General features: G+C 33.4%; 1 protein-coding gene across 2 annotated transcripts; it reads right to left on the bottom strand.

The window, feature by feature from the left end:
• Positions 1-5,771: 5,771 nt before the first annotated feature.
• Positions 5,772-12,192, bottom strand: LOC125188667 (uncharacterized). 2 transcript variants are annotated; one of them, XM_048085659.2, is made up of 10 exons: positions 11,991-12,192; positions 9,669-11,076; positions 9,403-9,485; positions 9,013-9,143; positions 8,816-8,870; positions 7,431-8,689; positions 7,214-7,262; positions 6,894-7,123; positions 6,679-6,792; positions 5,772-6,354 (listed from the first exon to the last, which is right to left on the bottom strand). In XM_048085659.2, the coding sequence occupies exons 2-10, from the start codon at positions 11,014-11,016 to the stop codon at positions 6,123-6,125; spliced, it is 3,501 nt and encodes a 1,166-aa protein (XP_047941616.1). In that variant the 5' UTR covers positions 11,017-11,076; positions 11,991-12,192; the 3' UTR covers positions 5,772-6,122. The 2 variants fall into 2 exon arrangements, with proteins under 2 accessions (XP_047941616.1, XP_047941617.1); XM_048085660.2 differs by having other exon boundaries at positions 7,431-8,677.
• Positions 12,193-13,076: the final 884 nt, after the last annotated feature.

Below are 13,076 nucleotides of genomic sequence, written 5' to 3'. Positions count from 1 at the left end.
GACTTTAGAATGAAGAAACCCTCCTTTGCGGAATGTTTAAGCCAAAATAATTTGATGCATCAACAGCCGACTCCATGTGTCGGTTTAAATCCTCTATTGTGCTACTTATATTTTATTATGTTAATCCAATTCCAATTATGTGGATTCCTAACAAAAATGACGTCTCCAATAAAAGGTATAGTTTGTGTCTTTGTGGCAGTAACTATGAGTCATTGTAGATCTCAATCCTATTGAACGAGAGATAGGCAGAGAGTTTTTGTTAGTGTTAAACAATCAAGTGTTTAGTAGTACTGTAGTAGCATGTCCATATGATGAGAGTGAAAATTGTATGAATCCATTTCCATAAAGAAAAATGTCTTGGGGACATAATGACATTGCCATAATAGGGTTAAAAGGGTAATTTAAGATTATATTAGATTTATAATTAAATTTATTTTATACATAAATACTATTTTACCCTTATAATAATGAACGCTCCTCTTGCTTTTAAGTAAGGAATGTATTGTGAGTGTATTAATAACTTTGTTAAATTAAGTGCCTAACATTTAATTACATTTTAATATTTCCTTAGTTGTCTAGCTCTCTCTCTTCTTTTCTATTTATATGTTTATAAAAAATTCTTATTTTCCTTTTCTCCAATTATAATTTTCTATAAACAAATTATCATTTTCTTCCTCTCCCATTATAATTCTCCATAAACAAATTATTTCTTCACCAATTTGCTTAATTCTTTATGTAAATTAAAAAAGCCTATTTGATCCATTCGGATCCCTTTGCAGCTTCTAGAGCAAATTTCACAATGTATTTTTTTGCAAAATTTAAAATTTATTGATTCTTAATTTTTAGAATGTTATAATTGAACCTCAATAAATTTAAAAATGTTATAATTGAACCTCAATAAATAAAATTGCATGTTCTTAACTCATCTATTTAATATTTTATGTTATATAGTTCATAATTTCTCATATTCTTTATAAAATATTAAAGTTCGATCCACTATATTATAAAACAAACTAGAATTTAATATGTGATGTGTTAATACTAGTTGAGTTGAGAGTTTTGATTTAAGAATTTTATAATTATGATTTAATTATTTAAATTTCATAATTTCATTTCCTATCATTTTTAACTTTTGAAATGTTGCAGTCGAACCAAGATAAAAAAAAAAAAAAAAAAAACTCACGTGCTCGTAACTCATCTATTTAATATTTTAAAGATACTCCATATAATTAATATTTTTTAATTTTTCTAATAGAATAGTAGACTTTTTAGTTAAATCAGAAAATAATAGTACATGATCTTGACTCGTTTATTTAATATCTTAAAGATATTTAGTTAAAAAATTTCTTTTATTTATAAAATGGAGTTATTGGTTCAATGCGCTATAACATACATCAAATCAAAAACTGATATATGATTTATTAGGGGAGTGATTAATTGCTAACTCATCACTTAATTGCTAACTACAACTAATTTAAGGCCATAGGATTTTAGAAAACGTGTGGTCTACAATTTACCACGTGTAATTTTCGTTTTTATTAATACAATAAAAAAAGATTAAAAAAAACGCCAAATTAGGGTTTTAGATGAAAATGTCAATATAGTGTTTCGGAAATATCAACACAATGCTTTGAGAATGTCAACACAATGCTTTAAGAATGTTAACCCATTGCCTATATTGACATTCTACATGTATTATATTGACATACTTATATATAGTATGTTGACATTTCTGCTTTACGAAAAAATTGAAAAAAAATTGTTTTTTTTTTTCAAATTTTGACGTCGGAACATATGCATGTATGATATCGTTGGAATCCTTATAAAATTATCTTTAATTTGATATATGTTATATGAATTTAACGTTTTGGGATTTCTTTTAAAAGTTAGTTATAACTAAACATGTAGTTAATTGACATTAATACCCCTATTGATATTTTATGGAATTAATCTTATGGCTTTATTGACGTTTTTTATTGATCGTATTGACATTTCGTGGTTGATGATCTAAACCCTTAATTTGAATATTTAATGGCTATTATTTAATTGTAGTTAGCAATTAGGTATTGAGTTAGCAATATAACATTCCCCTAATTTATTAATACTGACTTTTAAATTAATATCAACTTTTTTATTTTTCAATATTAAATTCTTAATTTTGTAACGTTACGGCGAACCTCTGCCAAAAAAATTACCACATATATTTTTAACTCATTTATTAAATGTTTTAAAGCTTCATAGAATTTACCATGCAATAATTAAAATTTGATTTATAATATTATATTAATAATAATTGAGTTCACATTTTTAATTGTAAACATTTCATAACTTTGATTTAATTTTTTAATTATGAATTTTTTAAATCAAAACATTTTAAAGGAGAAAAATCGTACAACTTGTAGATATACCAAAAATGAAAAAATATATAGTTACATTAATTAAGCGTTATTTTAATTTACCATATTAATTAAAACTTTCTTTACATTAAAATACTCTAAATTAGAACTATCCATAATTGAATTGTTAAGGATATATTAGTCAAGATATAAATTATACTTATGGCAAAAAAACATAAAGATATTATGGCTTGGAGACATTATGTCTCAAATCACTACCCTTCTATAAATTAAAATTGTGAAGAGATCGGATAGGAATTAAGGCCATGTTTGGTTGACGAGAAAGTAAAGTTGGCAAGAAAAATTATTCCTGGGAAAATGAATCCCGAGAATATGATTCCTAGTAACTTTACTTTCCTGTGTTTGGAAAATATCAAGATTTTAAATTTATATTTAATTAAACATCAAACTAAAAATACTTATTATTTTTTATTTATAAAAAAGAATAATAATATAAAATTCTTAATAAACTATTAATTACAAATAATAATAATTATATTATTATATTTATTATTACATAGTTTAAATATGGATTATCTATCATAATATAAAATAATACATATAATTATAGTTTGAAATATTATACTCATTTATAATAATAATAATAATAATAGTTAGTATTATAATTATAATATTTAAGGATGTTATAAGTGAATAAATTTAATAAATGAAAATTACACTATAACTTTATTGATTAATTATTAATTTATAAAAATAATAATTATTATTTATCATACGATTTATATTATATAATTATATTTTAATTATTTTATAAATTATTAATTATTATTATGAATTATTATAAAATAAGTTATAATTATGATAATTTTAATCATAGTTATTTATTTTCTAAAATTAAGTAGTATGATTTATATTTTAAATTATTTTTAAATCATTCTAAATAATAATAATAATAATAATAATAACTATACTATATTGCATTATATATGTAAGAATCTTAAAACTGGGAAAAAGAATAACTAAGAAAAGCTAGGATTCAGAATCCTGGAAAATTGTACTGACTTTCCTTGTTCTCGGATTCTGATTATTTTCACAGTTTGATTAAAAACTGAAACAAACACAGGAATTTAAAATTTAAGAAATCAAATTATTTTTCCTGACAGAATCCCAACAATCAAACATGGCCTAAGAGCTTGGTTGACTGCGCAGTTGGAGTCATGATTTATTAAAAACATTAGTTGACAAACACTAGAAAAAAAGCCTGTTTCTTCTAGTTTTTATTTGGGCTTTGGCCACCACGGGCTTATATTTTATTGGGCCATTTTGTTTGCATTAGATTTTTTGACGTTTTTTTTTTAATTTCTGTTACCTATTTTCACATTTTCCTATATGAAAGTTTTATTAGCAAAGTGAAACATGTTTTCTTCGGAAAATTGTGAAGATGTGACGAACCATTCAAAAAATGTCGCAAACGTTGATGAGGATTAAAAGCAGTAGAGGTGGATGGAACAACTAAAGGGATATATCATCATTGACCTTCTTGTATAAGGATATTGATAGAAATCACGAGTTCCATCCTAAAATCAATCGGTGATAGGAGGAGGGCCCATGAGACTTACATAGTGATTTCAGTTCTCTGTTGGATAACTAGCCCAATTTTTTTTTTATTGGTTGGACCATTGGCTCAAATTTTAAGTCTAAATATACTGCTGGATCAATCATTTTTTTTTTCAATTCAGTCCAAATATACTGTTAGGTTAGTTAAATTTGACTCACAGTCGGCGATCCGCTTGATACCAATACCATGATATAAATCCATGAGTTCCATCCTAAAATCAATTGGTAATAGAAGGAGGGGCCCATGAGACTTATATAATAATTTCAGTTCTCTTTATACACCAACGTGGGATAGTTGTAGTATATTTTCTAGTTTCAATTGCCAACGGATATTGTGTCTTTGTACATCAAAGATGATATTGTCCCATATGGAATGTTTATAAGGTTTTATAGTATAAAATGTAGCCGGTTGGAATTTATTCTATTACAATAAATAATTGTCTTTCAGAATTCTAACACTCTTTCGATAATTAATTATATTAATCTGATTAGCAAACTTAATTAATTAATGATCATCAAATATAACACGAAAAATAAATTAATTAGAAAGAAGTCCAAATCATAGTAATCTAGACCCCTATAGAGAGATTTCGATTATCTTCCCATCTCTCAAGTTGTGATATTTTCTCATTCTTATGTTTCGAGTTTAATGTTTTATTGCTCACACATTAATCAAACTTTTGATTTGAGTAAGAGTAATTGGCAAGAAGGTTTGGGATTCTAAACCATAGGTGGACTAACGATAGTAGCAGACTCTCGTTTACAGAAAAGAATATTTGCAATATTTGTGTATGTGAGTTAATCAAGCGGTAGAGAGACAAGTTGCATTCTAGAATGAGCTTGATAATATTTTTGACCAAAAGATGTTCCAAACAGTGAAAAAATTGTTCAAACGATATTAAATCGAATTTAAAGGACCTCATATGATATTTTTAAACGTTGAGACCTAATATGATTGCAATCCACGGTCTAGAGACTAAAAATGATGTTCCCTCTGTAATATAATATAAAATAGTATTAGAAGTATGCATCAGTACTAAACTTTGTCAAGAGTTTGTTAGGCTCAATACTTTTTAAATGTTCAAATCTAGTTAAAACAACAAGCCTAAGACAATCAGGTGCTTCAAAACATATATGGTTACGGGCTATGTTCAATGAACCATATTTTCACAATTACAGCAATTAAGTGGTAGGAAAACAAAAGCACATAAGAGGACAAATTAATGAAAGACAAAGATTGAATGTTGACGTTAAACTGTCTACTGTAAGACGCCAAAAGCAAAGAAAAGACAGGATTACTTTAGAAGCCTGTGCCCAATCACAAAACATTATTTTCATGCACAAAATTGACCACAATTTGTTTTCTTGCTTTATTCCGCAGCTTCCAATGCTACTATATGGCACGAGGTGCCAAAAGCTCTGTGGCTTTCTTTCTCTCACATTAATTTCTTTCACATACCACTCAATCTGATACTACTCCTGTGATGCTGACAATAGTCAATAGTGACGAGAATCTTTGTGTCATTCAGTTATTATCATCAGATGGATCTTTGGGCTTGCTGATGTGGTGCCAACCTTGTGTATCTTTAGATAGAGAATCGGAATCTAGTACAGAGAAATCCTACTAAAGAGGAATTCTTTTTTTTTGTGATCTCAGCCATCTTTATGCTGACAATAACATTTGAATTGAGGTTCTGGGCCCACAAAATCTATGTCGGAATTAAACAAACATCATGAATTCAATTTCCATCTGTCAAAAACATACATATATACTAAATGCAAATGGAAAGAGTGACGTGCGAAATGGAGAAAGAGCTTATTATAGATAGGTCTAAAACTTGCACAGTATATCAAAAGTGAATTAATAAAAATTCACTACTAAATCCGTACATTTACCTGCTCCTACATCCACCTAACTTTTTCATGCGGATATACAAACATCAATATATTATACTATAGATATACCCTTTCTCAAAAATTGAGAACGGATCCACCTTAGATTAGAGAAGGTCACCTGGTCTAAACTTGCATTCACCTTCGCGGCATTTTGTCACCTCTTTTCGACTTTTATATGTCAGAAAACTGCAGATCTTAATATAAGGAGACGGGGAATCATGGCCGTAGCATAAGTTTCTATTTCGTTCCATATTACAAACAAAGACAATCAACACTTTCTGGTAATTTATTAGGCATTGGATGCCCTGCTACGTATCTTTGAGGGTGAGCTTTGTGCAAAGTTGATGTGCTGGAGGAGGTTTCCGAACCTACTGAACTCGGCTGTGCCCTGATGTGGAACTTCGCAAAGCGGTTGATGGTAGAGAATTTCTCCAATTCCTGGGCTTCCACTTTGATGTCTACAATTGATAGGCTTTTTTCCAGTCTGCATCATCGAATTCACATTTTCAATGCTTGTACCAATGTGAAAATATGCATTGAATCGAGGGGGGATGTTATGCGAAAGCAAAGTCAGCCAAACCTATAGAATTAAGCTCTTCACATACACAGCTTATAATGATCCCAAGGAAAATGTAAGGCAGATGTAATCACATTTACTACATGAGGGCAGTCACTAGGGTTACAGATCAACAAATACCAATTTCATTTGTCATCATCAGGCATTTTCAGTATTAGGTCAGTTAAAATATTACTCACATGATCTACATTCATGTAACATCGTGCAAAGAACAGTAGATTAGGTCCCTACCTCATTAAATCACCTTCAAGCTTCTTTATTCGACAAACAATATCTTCTACAACTTTTGAGAACTTGAAAGCACCGATTTTCCCTGAAGTTTGTGGTTTGTCATGTGAATCCGACCTGAATATTAGCCAATATGAGAACAAATTTGAGGTTAGAAAATGAAAGTAATTCTCAGCGAGAAAGAAAGGAGCAAGCATAAAAACAAATGCAGCTCTTACTCATCCATGGAGTCAGGAGGGAATTGGCCAGTCAAGCTACATGCATCTCCTAATGTTAATCTAGCCGCATAATATGCTAGATAATCACAATTTGAACTGGAATCCATACAAATAATAACTGATGGTGCAGGTCGAAAGACTTGTTGCATAAGTTGCGTACAACAAACCAACCGTCTTTTTGCTTGAATCATTGGGTGCGACTCTTCTACAATTTCAGCCTCAGAAATCACCTAAGATATTGGAGGGTAATGGAATTATTAACAGATGATGATCCATAGACATATCAAGTATTTTGGAATTTATGAGCAGGAGGACCTCACCTCTTCTTCTCTTCTGTTTGCAGCTTGTGCCCATGATAACTCAGCGGTGCTGCCATATAAAAGGAAAGTGCTGAGATTATATGTTGATAGTTATTCATAGAAATAAATCTACTTCAGACATTTATTGGAATGATAGTGGAAAAAGGAAAAGAAATCAAAGGTGGCAATTATAAAAAACTGATGCTTCAGTGATATAGCAGTTAGTAGGCCTAAATACCTGATATCTTGGGGCCACAACTGGTCATTATCTATTTCCTTGTGCCAGGGTACCATATTAAATGCAACAAGTTTCCGTTTCTTCTGCAATGTAACAGCTAAGTTTTGGTGACTGGCATCTGAAGGCAACATAGAAGGGGGGTTTAATTGTTTATGCAGTACAGGGTTCCTAGATGTAGGTGAAAGTAACCCATTTCCTTGACTAGCATTAGCCAAATTTAATTGCATATTCAAACTGTTATCCTGCAAGGTTCCATGAGTAATTTCAGAGGATAGTTGTGTGGCCTGAATTGCAGCTCGTGAATCATATATCGGCAACCTCTGTCCATTCTTCAAGGTCTCAGACTGTTTAAACCAGGATTGGACCATCGGCAAACTGATTCGTGATGGATGTACTGCATTAGAAGGTCTGTTACTGCCAACTGAATATGGCGGTATATCATTTTGAGAAAGCATACTCTGCTGGAAATTCGGTTGGTACGATGTCAACAAAGTTTTGTCAGACTTATAATCTTGGCCCCCTTGAGCAGGTTTCCACCCTTTACTATCCCCAGATGAATATGTGTCAAGGAATGATACTCCACTCAGGTCAGTTTTTGCTACACCTTTGTTTCCAGAATCCTGTCCACTCAAGAACAGCTCCTCGAGATTGGCATCTGGATGCTGAATATTCACACTGTCATGTTTAGGAGGAAAGCTCTTACCATCATCAGTCATCATAGAACCAGAGCCAATAGAACCTGCATCCAAGCCATGATCTCTAAGATTTTCTTGCTTTTGAATATTACTGCTGAGGGATGTAGAGCTATTTATATCAGTTGACCCTTCATGAATAGAACTTCCTTTCTCTAATCTCTGATCAAGCCCAGCTAAATTCCCTGAATATTGTTTTGCATTGTATATTTGTTGAGAATAATTCTGGTAGTGCTGCTCATTTGTAGCTGCTGAGCTAGTCCTTGTAGTGTTAGATGCTGAATCAGGGGAGCCAAACAAACTAGAGGAAACTATGTAAGATCCCAGGGAAGATGTATCTTGCTGCAAGGCCATACCCTGCCATTGAGTATGTTGCCCCATCTGAAACCCCACATGCTGCAGCCTATCTGATGTCAAAGAGGGTTGTGCAACAACCACGTTCCCAGAAAGTGGGACTTCAGCATTTATGCGACTAGGAACAGGTGAAGGTGGATGCTGGTTTTCAACATGATCATTCACAATATGACTTGATAGAGTCGTTGCACTAGAGGCTGCCTGCAAAGAGAGCTAAGAGTTTATATTTAGGGAATGTAGGAGTTAGTTTCATCTATCAGTGAGCAATCTGAAAAATGTCATCTCCATCCTGGAGGATGTGGAGTCAAGATTAACATGAGAAATATTTGCTTTACCAACCATGGATAAGGATGGGAGAACTGAGTGTGTCTGAGAAGTTTGAGGATCCGAAGGCCTGCATGATTTAGCAAAAGTTGCACCAGAAGTATCACTTAAACCAAATGTCACTCAAACAGAAAAACAAATGGAATAAACAAAAAATTATTGAGAATGTACTAGATTTTTCCACATAATGTAGTATTTTTTAGATTAATTACCTCAGAGCAGTCATGTTTTCACCAGGACGTTCTAAATGAACATTTAACACTGATGATGCGGCTTCCATATTAACTCCAGAGGTCATAATATCTGGATGAACTGAGTACCCATGAGTGTTTACCTGGTTCACCTGTAAGAACAACATAATCGCTGAACTTTCAGAGGAAAAGGAAACTGAGCTGATAAAGATCTTCGATGAACTTAATATTCCAGTGAATATGGTCAGGTAATCTAGGTCTATGCCATTAAGAACATCTTGACCTGATTAAGGCCATCCAGGCATTCTTTTGCTTTGCCAATCAAATACAAAGACATCAAAATACATTTGGTTGATAGAGTAGAGAAGAAATTCAATTAACAGGACACAGAAAAAGGAAAGTCAGGTTAACCTGATCGTGTTTCTTTTGGATGCCACCAGGCACATGATGCGATGTACTCCCTTGAAGCCAAAAAGCACCTTTGAAGTCTTGACCTGGACAGAGTCGAGTTTCAATGCAATTTTCCTGTGGGACCAACTTATGTGTCTTAACTTCAATAAGGAATTTAGATGTACGCCTCTCAATCACAATTACCAGTCAAGTTCTGTACATTCTAACTACTCATGAATTACAGTATGAAAACAGCAAATCCAAATGGGAGAGTAGCATATTATTACCTGAAAAATCATGTTGTGGCTGGTTGCCACTAGTGCATGACAATAGGCTAGCCTCGCGTGCATCATTGTTTGGGTTCTCCTTATGTTGACCAGGCCACATGTTTGGCAATGGCAAAGATGTTTGAATAACAGGGGTCCTTCCACTGGGAAGCTTCTGTTGAGAGTTATAGTCAGCTAACATGCTCGTACTTCTCGGAGAGTTCTGAGTAGTGGCATGAGAAGACTCAGAATAATATTCTCCTTTCTGTTTCTGATACTCGTAACCCAATTGCTGAAAATTAGCAAAGCTGGAGTTCATATTGAAATTCTGGGCCATTTGCTGTGGCTTTGACCTTGGAGAGACAGCATTTGGGGAGTTTCTGTTAACCCAATTATTTTGCAGCCTTTTGCTATCATTGGATTCAGGATTCTGGGAGCTCAATCCACTCCATTCTTCTTGTACCCGAGGATCATTTCCAGAAGCTTCTTCGAGAGCAGACTGCATTAGAGCGCTCCAGGTACCACTTTGTATAGAAGGCGATCCATCCAAGTCAGACATGTTTTCCATCGTACCTGCAAAGCCTCCTGTGCTCACTTTGCTGCTTCTTCTGAACGATCCCCAGCTGTCATCATCTGTGTTATACAAGATTTTCTGTTCCAATGGGTCTAGAGAATCATCCACCGCTGACATGCCAAAGTTTGATGTTGTTCCAGCAGGAAGCCCACCCCAACCTGGATCTTCATGCCTCCCATCAAATTCTAGAGCTGATGCATGTCCCTGCATTCTAGTTCCTTGCTCGGAGTAGCTTCCAGATAAACCTGCACTATGTAAACCTTCAGTGGGAGCTTGACCAAACAAGTCCTTCTCTTGATTAGAATGATGAACGGACACATCTGTCATGTTGATTTGATCAGCAGGCAAATTGAAATGTTGACTCATGAATGAGTTGCTGAAGCCTGAAGGCTGCATGGAGACCATTCCTAAAGGACTACTATTGGTCGAAAGATTAGACGGGCCCTGAAGGTGGGCATACTGATTCAAATTCTTTTCGGCGTTCGGAGTATGATTCCCATATAAAGATAGGTCCAACTGAGGCTGAGACAGGCCAGCAGGACTTTGTCCAAGTACTAATCCATTGGATCCACTGTGTTGCATCATGTTACCCGTCATAAACATTCCTGACGGATCCGGCATTGGTGTTTCATTGACAGTAGGAGAAAATTGACCACTTGATGACTGTTTCAGTGATGATAGTTGATTTACATAGTTCTGGTTTCTAGCATTGGTCAACTCCTGGAGTTGTTGTCTTCGCTGCATTTCCTGCAACTGCTTAAACATGATCTGACGCTGCAACATCCTTTCATTCATAAACTTAGGTATCCTCACTCAAGTCAAGCGAGCCAGGGGTAATGTATTTGGAATAGCCAACTGCATCCAAATACAATTATATTGAGACAAATGGCGACTACAAACTTGGCAAAGTGCCTAAGAAACATGGCTAGGAAGGGCACAACCAAGATACGACCAAAAAGTCATTCAGAGTTCAATAACAGCTAAAAAGGTGTTGATCAATTGGACCTATTAATAACAAAAAACTAAAGCGTGGTTACTCTAATCGACTGGATATGTCACTCTCGTGATTGTATTAGTTCCATAGGGCATGATTTGCTGTTATGATGAGCACCATTCTGACTTAATGAACTTCAAATGCCAACAGCATAACCCAAGACAAATGTAATAAGTTGAGAATCCATCAAAAGGGAATAGGATACGGATGTAAAAATAACAAATTTCTTGACAAGGCATTTCCAATAACAAAGGCAACAATAGCCATACTTCAATGCTGTTATACTTGTCTGAAACTAAAATCAGAAATATGCACTAATTTCTCTAATTAACAATAACTACCAAATAAAAAGAAAACAAAACAAAGGGAAAAGGAAAAAATAACGAAAACAGACACACTCATCAAATTGCCACAATAAAAAAAATGAAATTAATTCAGTTCTTTTAAAAGGAAGCAACTAACCCGACAGAATTAAACATGCATCAGCAACAACATTTTTCCTTGAGGTACCAAATTCCACTAGCGGAAGATAACATAAAGACTCCTTGCATGTAAGGAGACTCCCTAAACATTACACATACAAAACCCCAGCTAAAAATTTACCCCAAACCCATTGCAACAGATCGAAATTAGGAGCAACGCACAAACAATCTTAGCTCAAATTACACACATCACAGCAAGGACCACGAAAACCAGCATAAAAATGCAACTTCGGCCGTTTACAGAGTGATCTGAGCTAAAGTAATCGAGTGCGAATAATTCTCTTGCAACTTACTCCGAGTAATTCATGAAATGGAAGATCAAATACTGCAAATTTTGCTCAGCTTCAACTCTCATCAAATTTGCCGACGTCTCTCTCTCCCTACATATGCATAATTAATGTGTATGCATAAGTGCTCCACTATTCACTGCTTAATTTCTCTCTCTAAATAGTAAAAAGTGTTGTTTTTGGTTTATCAGAGAGGTCTCTCATATAATAATGCCGATAATAGTAATTACTAAACAAAAAGAAAAAACTCTTTTCAAGTAAATAAGCAACTTGCCCCGATCCCGATCCCGAGCCTCAGATTCTGAGCCAGGCTCGGTTCGGTAGAGGCGAGAAATTTCTCCGTGGTGCCGGGCCTACGGCTGAGGTAGAATGTCAGCCGTAGATATAGATATTTGAGATCATAGACGGTTGTGATTTAAAGAAAGGGTTGATTGCTGCAGTCGGTAGTCGGTAGGTATAGATATAGGTGAATAAGGAAAGCGGTAGTGGGAAACGCGCTCGACGTATGCGCGTGAACTATCATTTTTTTTTCTCTATTTGACAACTCCATAAAAGAATAACTTTGCTTTTAATGTTAAAAAATAGAAATAGGAAAATATATAAAGAGAGTTGTTTTTTATTCTTTAAATTCTGATTACAGTCTTTTGTAATATTATGTGTTTCCCGCCACCGTTTGAGCTTGTATGCTGTAACTTTTACCTAGTTCTTTTCTCTTTTTTTTAAAATTAATTTTGGTGCATTTTTCATGTCAGAATAGTAGTATTTTCTTACGTTCATGAAAAATATTTTTATTTTTCTATTTAAGATATTTATAAAAAATAGTCTCAATTCTAAAAATAAAAAATTTATCTTTCATACTCAATCTAATTTTTCCTATTTCTTTTACTTTGCCTACTTTTTCTCTATATATCTTACCTTACATACTTTTTATTCTTTTATCTTATTTCATCAATTTCTTATTAAAATCTGTGTCGTTCACAAATAAATTTTTTTTTTGAACGAATGGAGTAGTATTAGATTAGGTTAAGAGAGAATTATTAAAAATCATAAACTTTGCCCTAGTATTTCATTAATTTAGTGTACGTTTTTATT

The sequence above is a fragment of the Salvia hispanica genome, chromosome 5, assembly GCF_029641045.1.
Source record: "Salvia hispanica isolate PSC_SH4W2 chromosome 5, Shi_PSC_v1, whole genome shotgun sequence".
Classification (NCBI taxonomy): domain Eukaryota; kingdom Viridiplantae; phylum Streptophyta; class Magnoliopsida; order Lamiales; family Lamiaceae; genus Salvia; species Salvia hispanica.
This window is presented reverse-complemented; position numbering and strand designations above follow the sequence as displayed.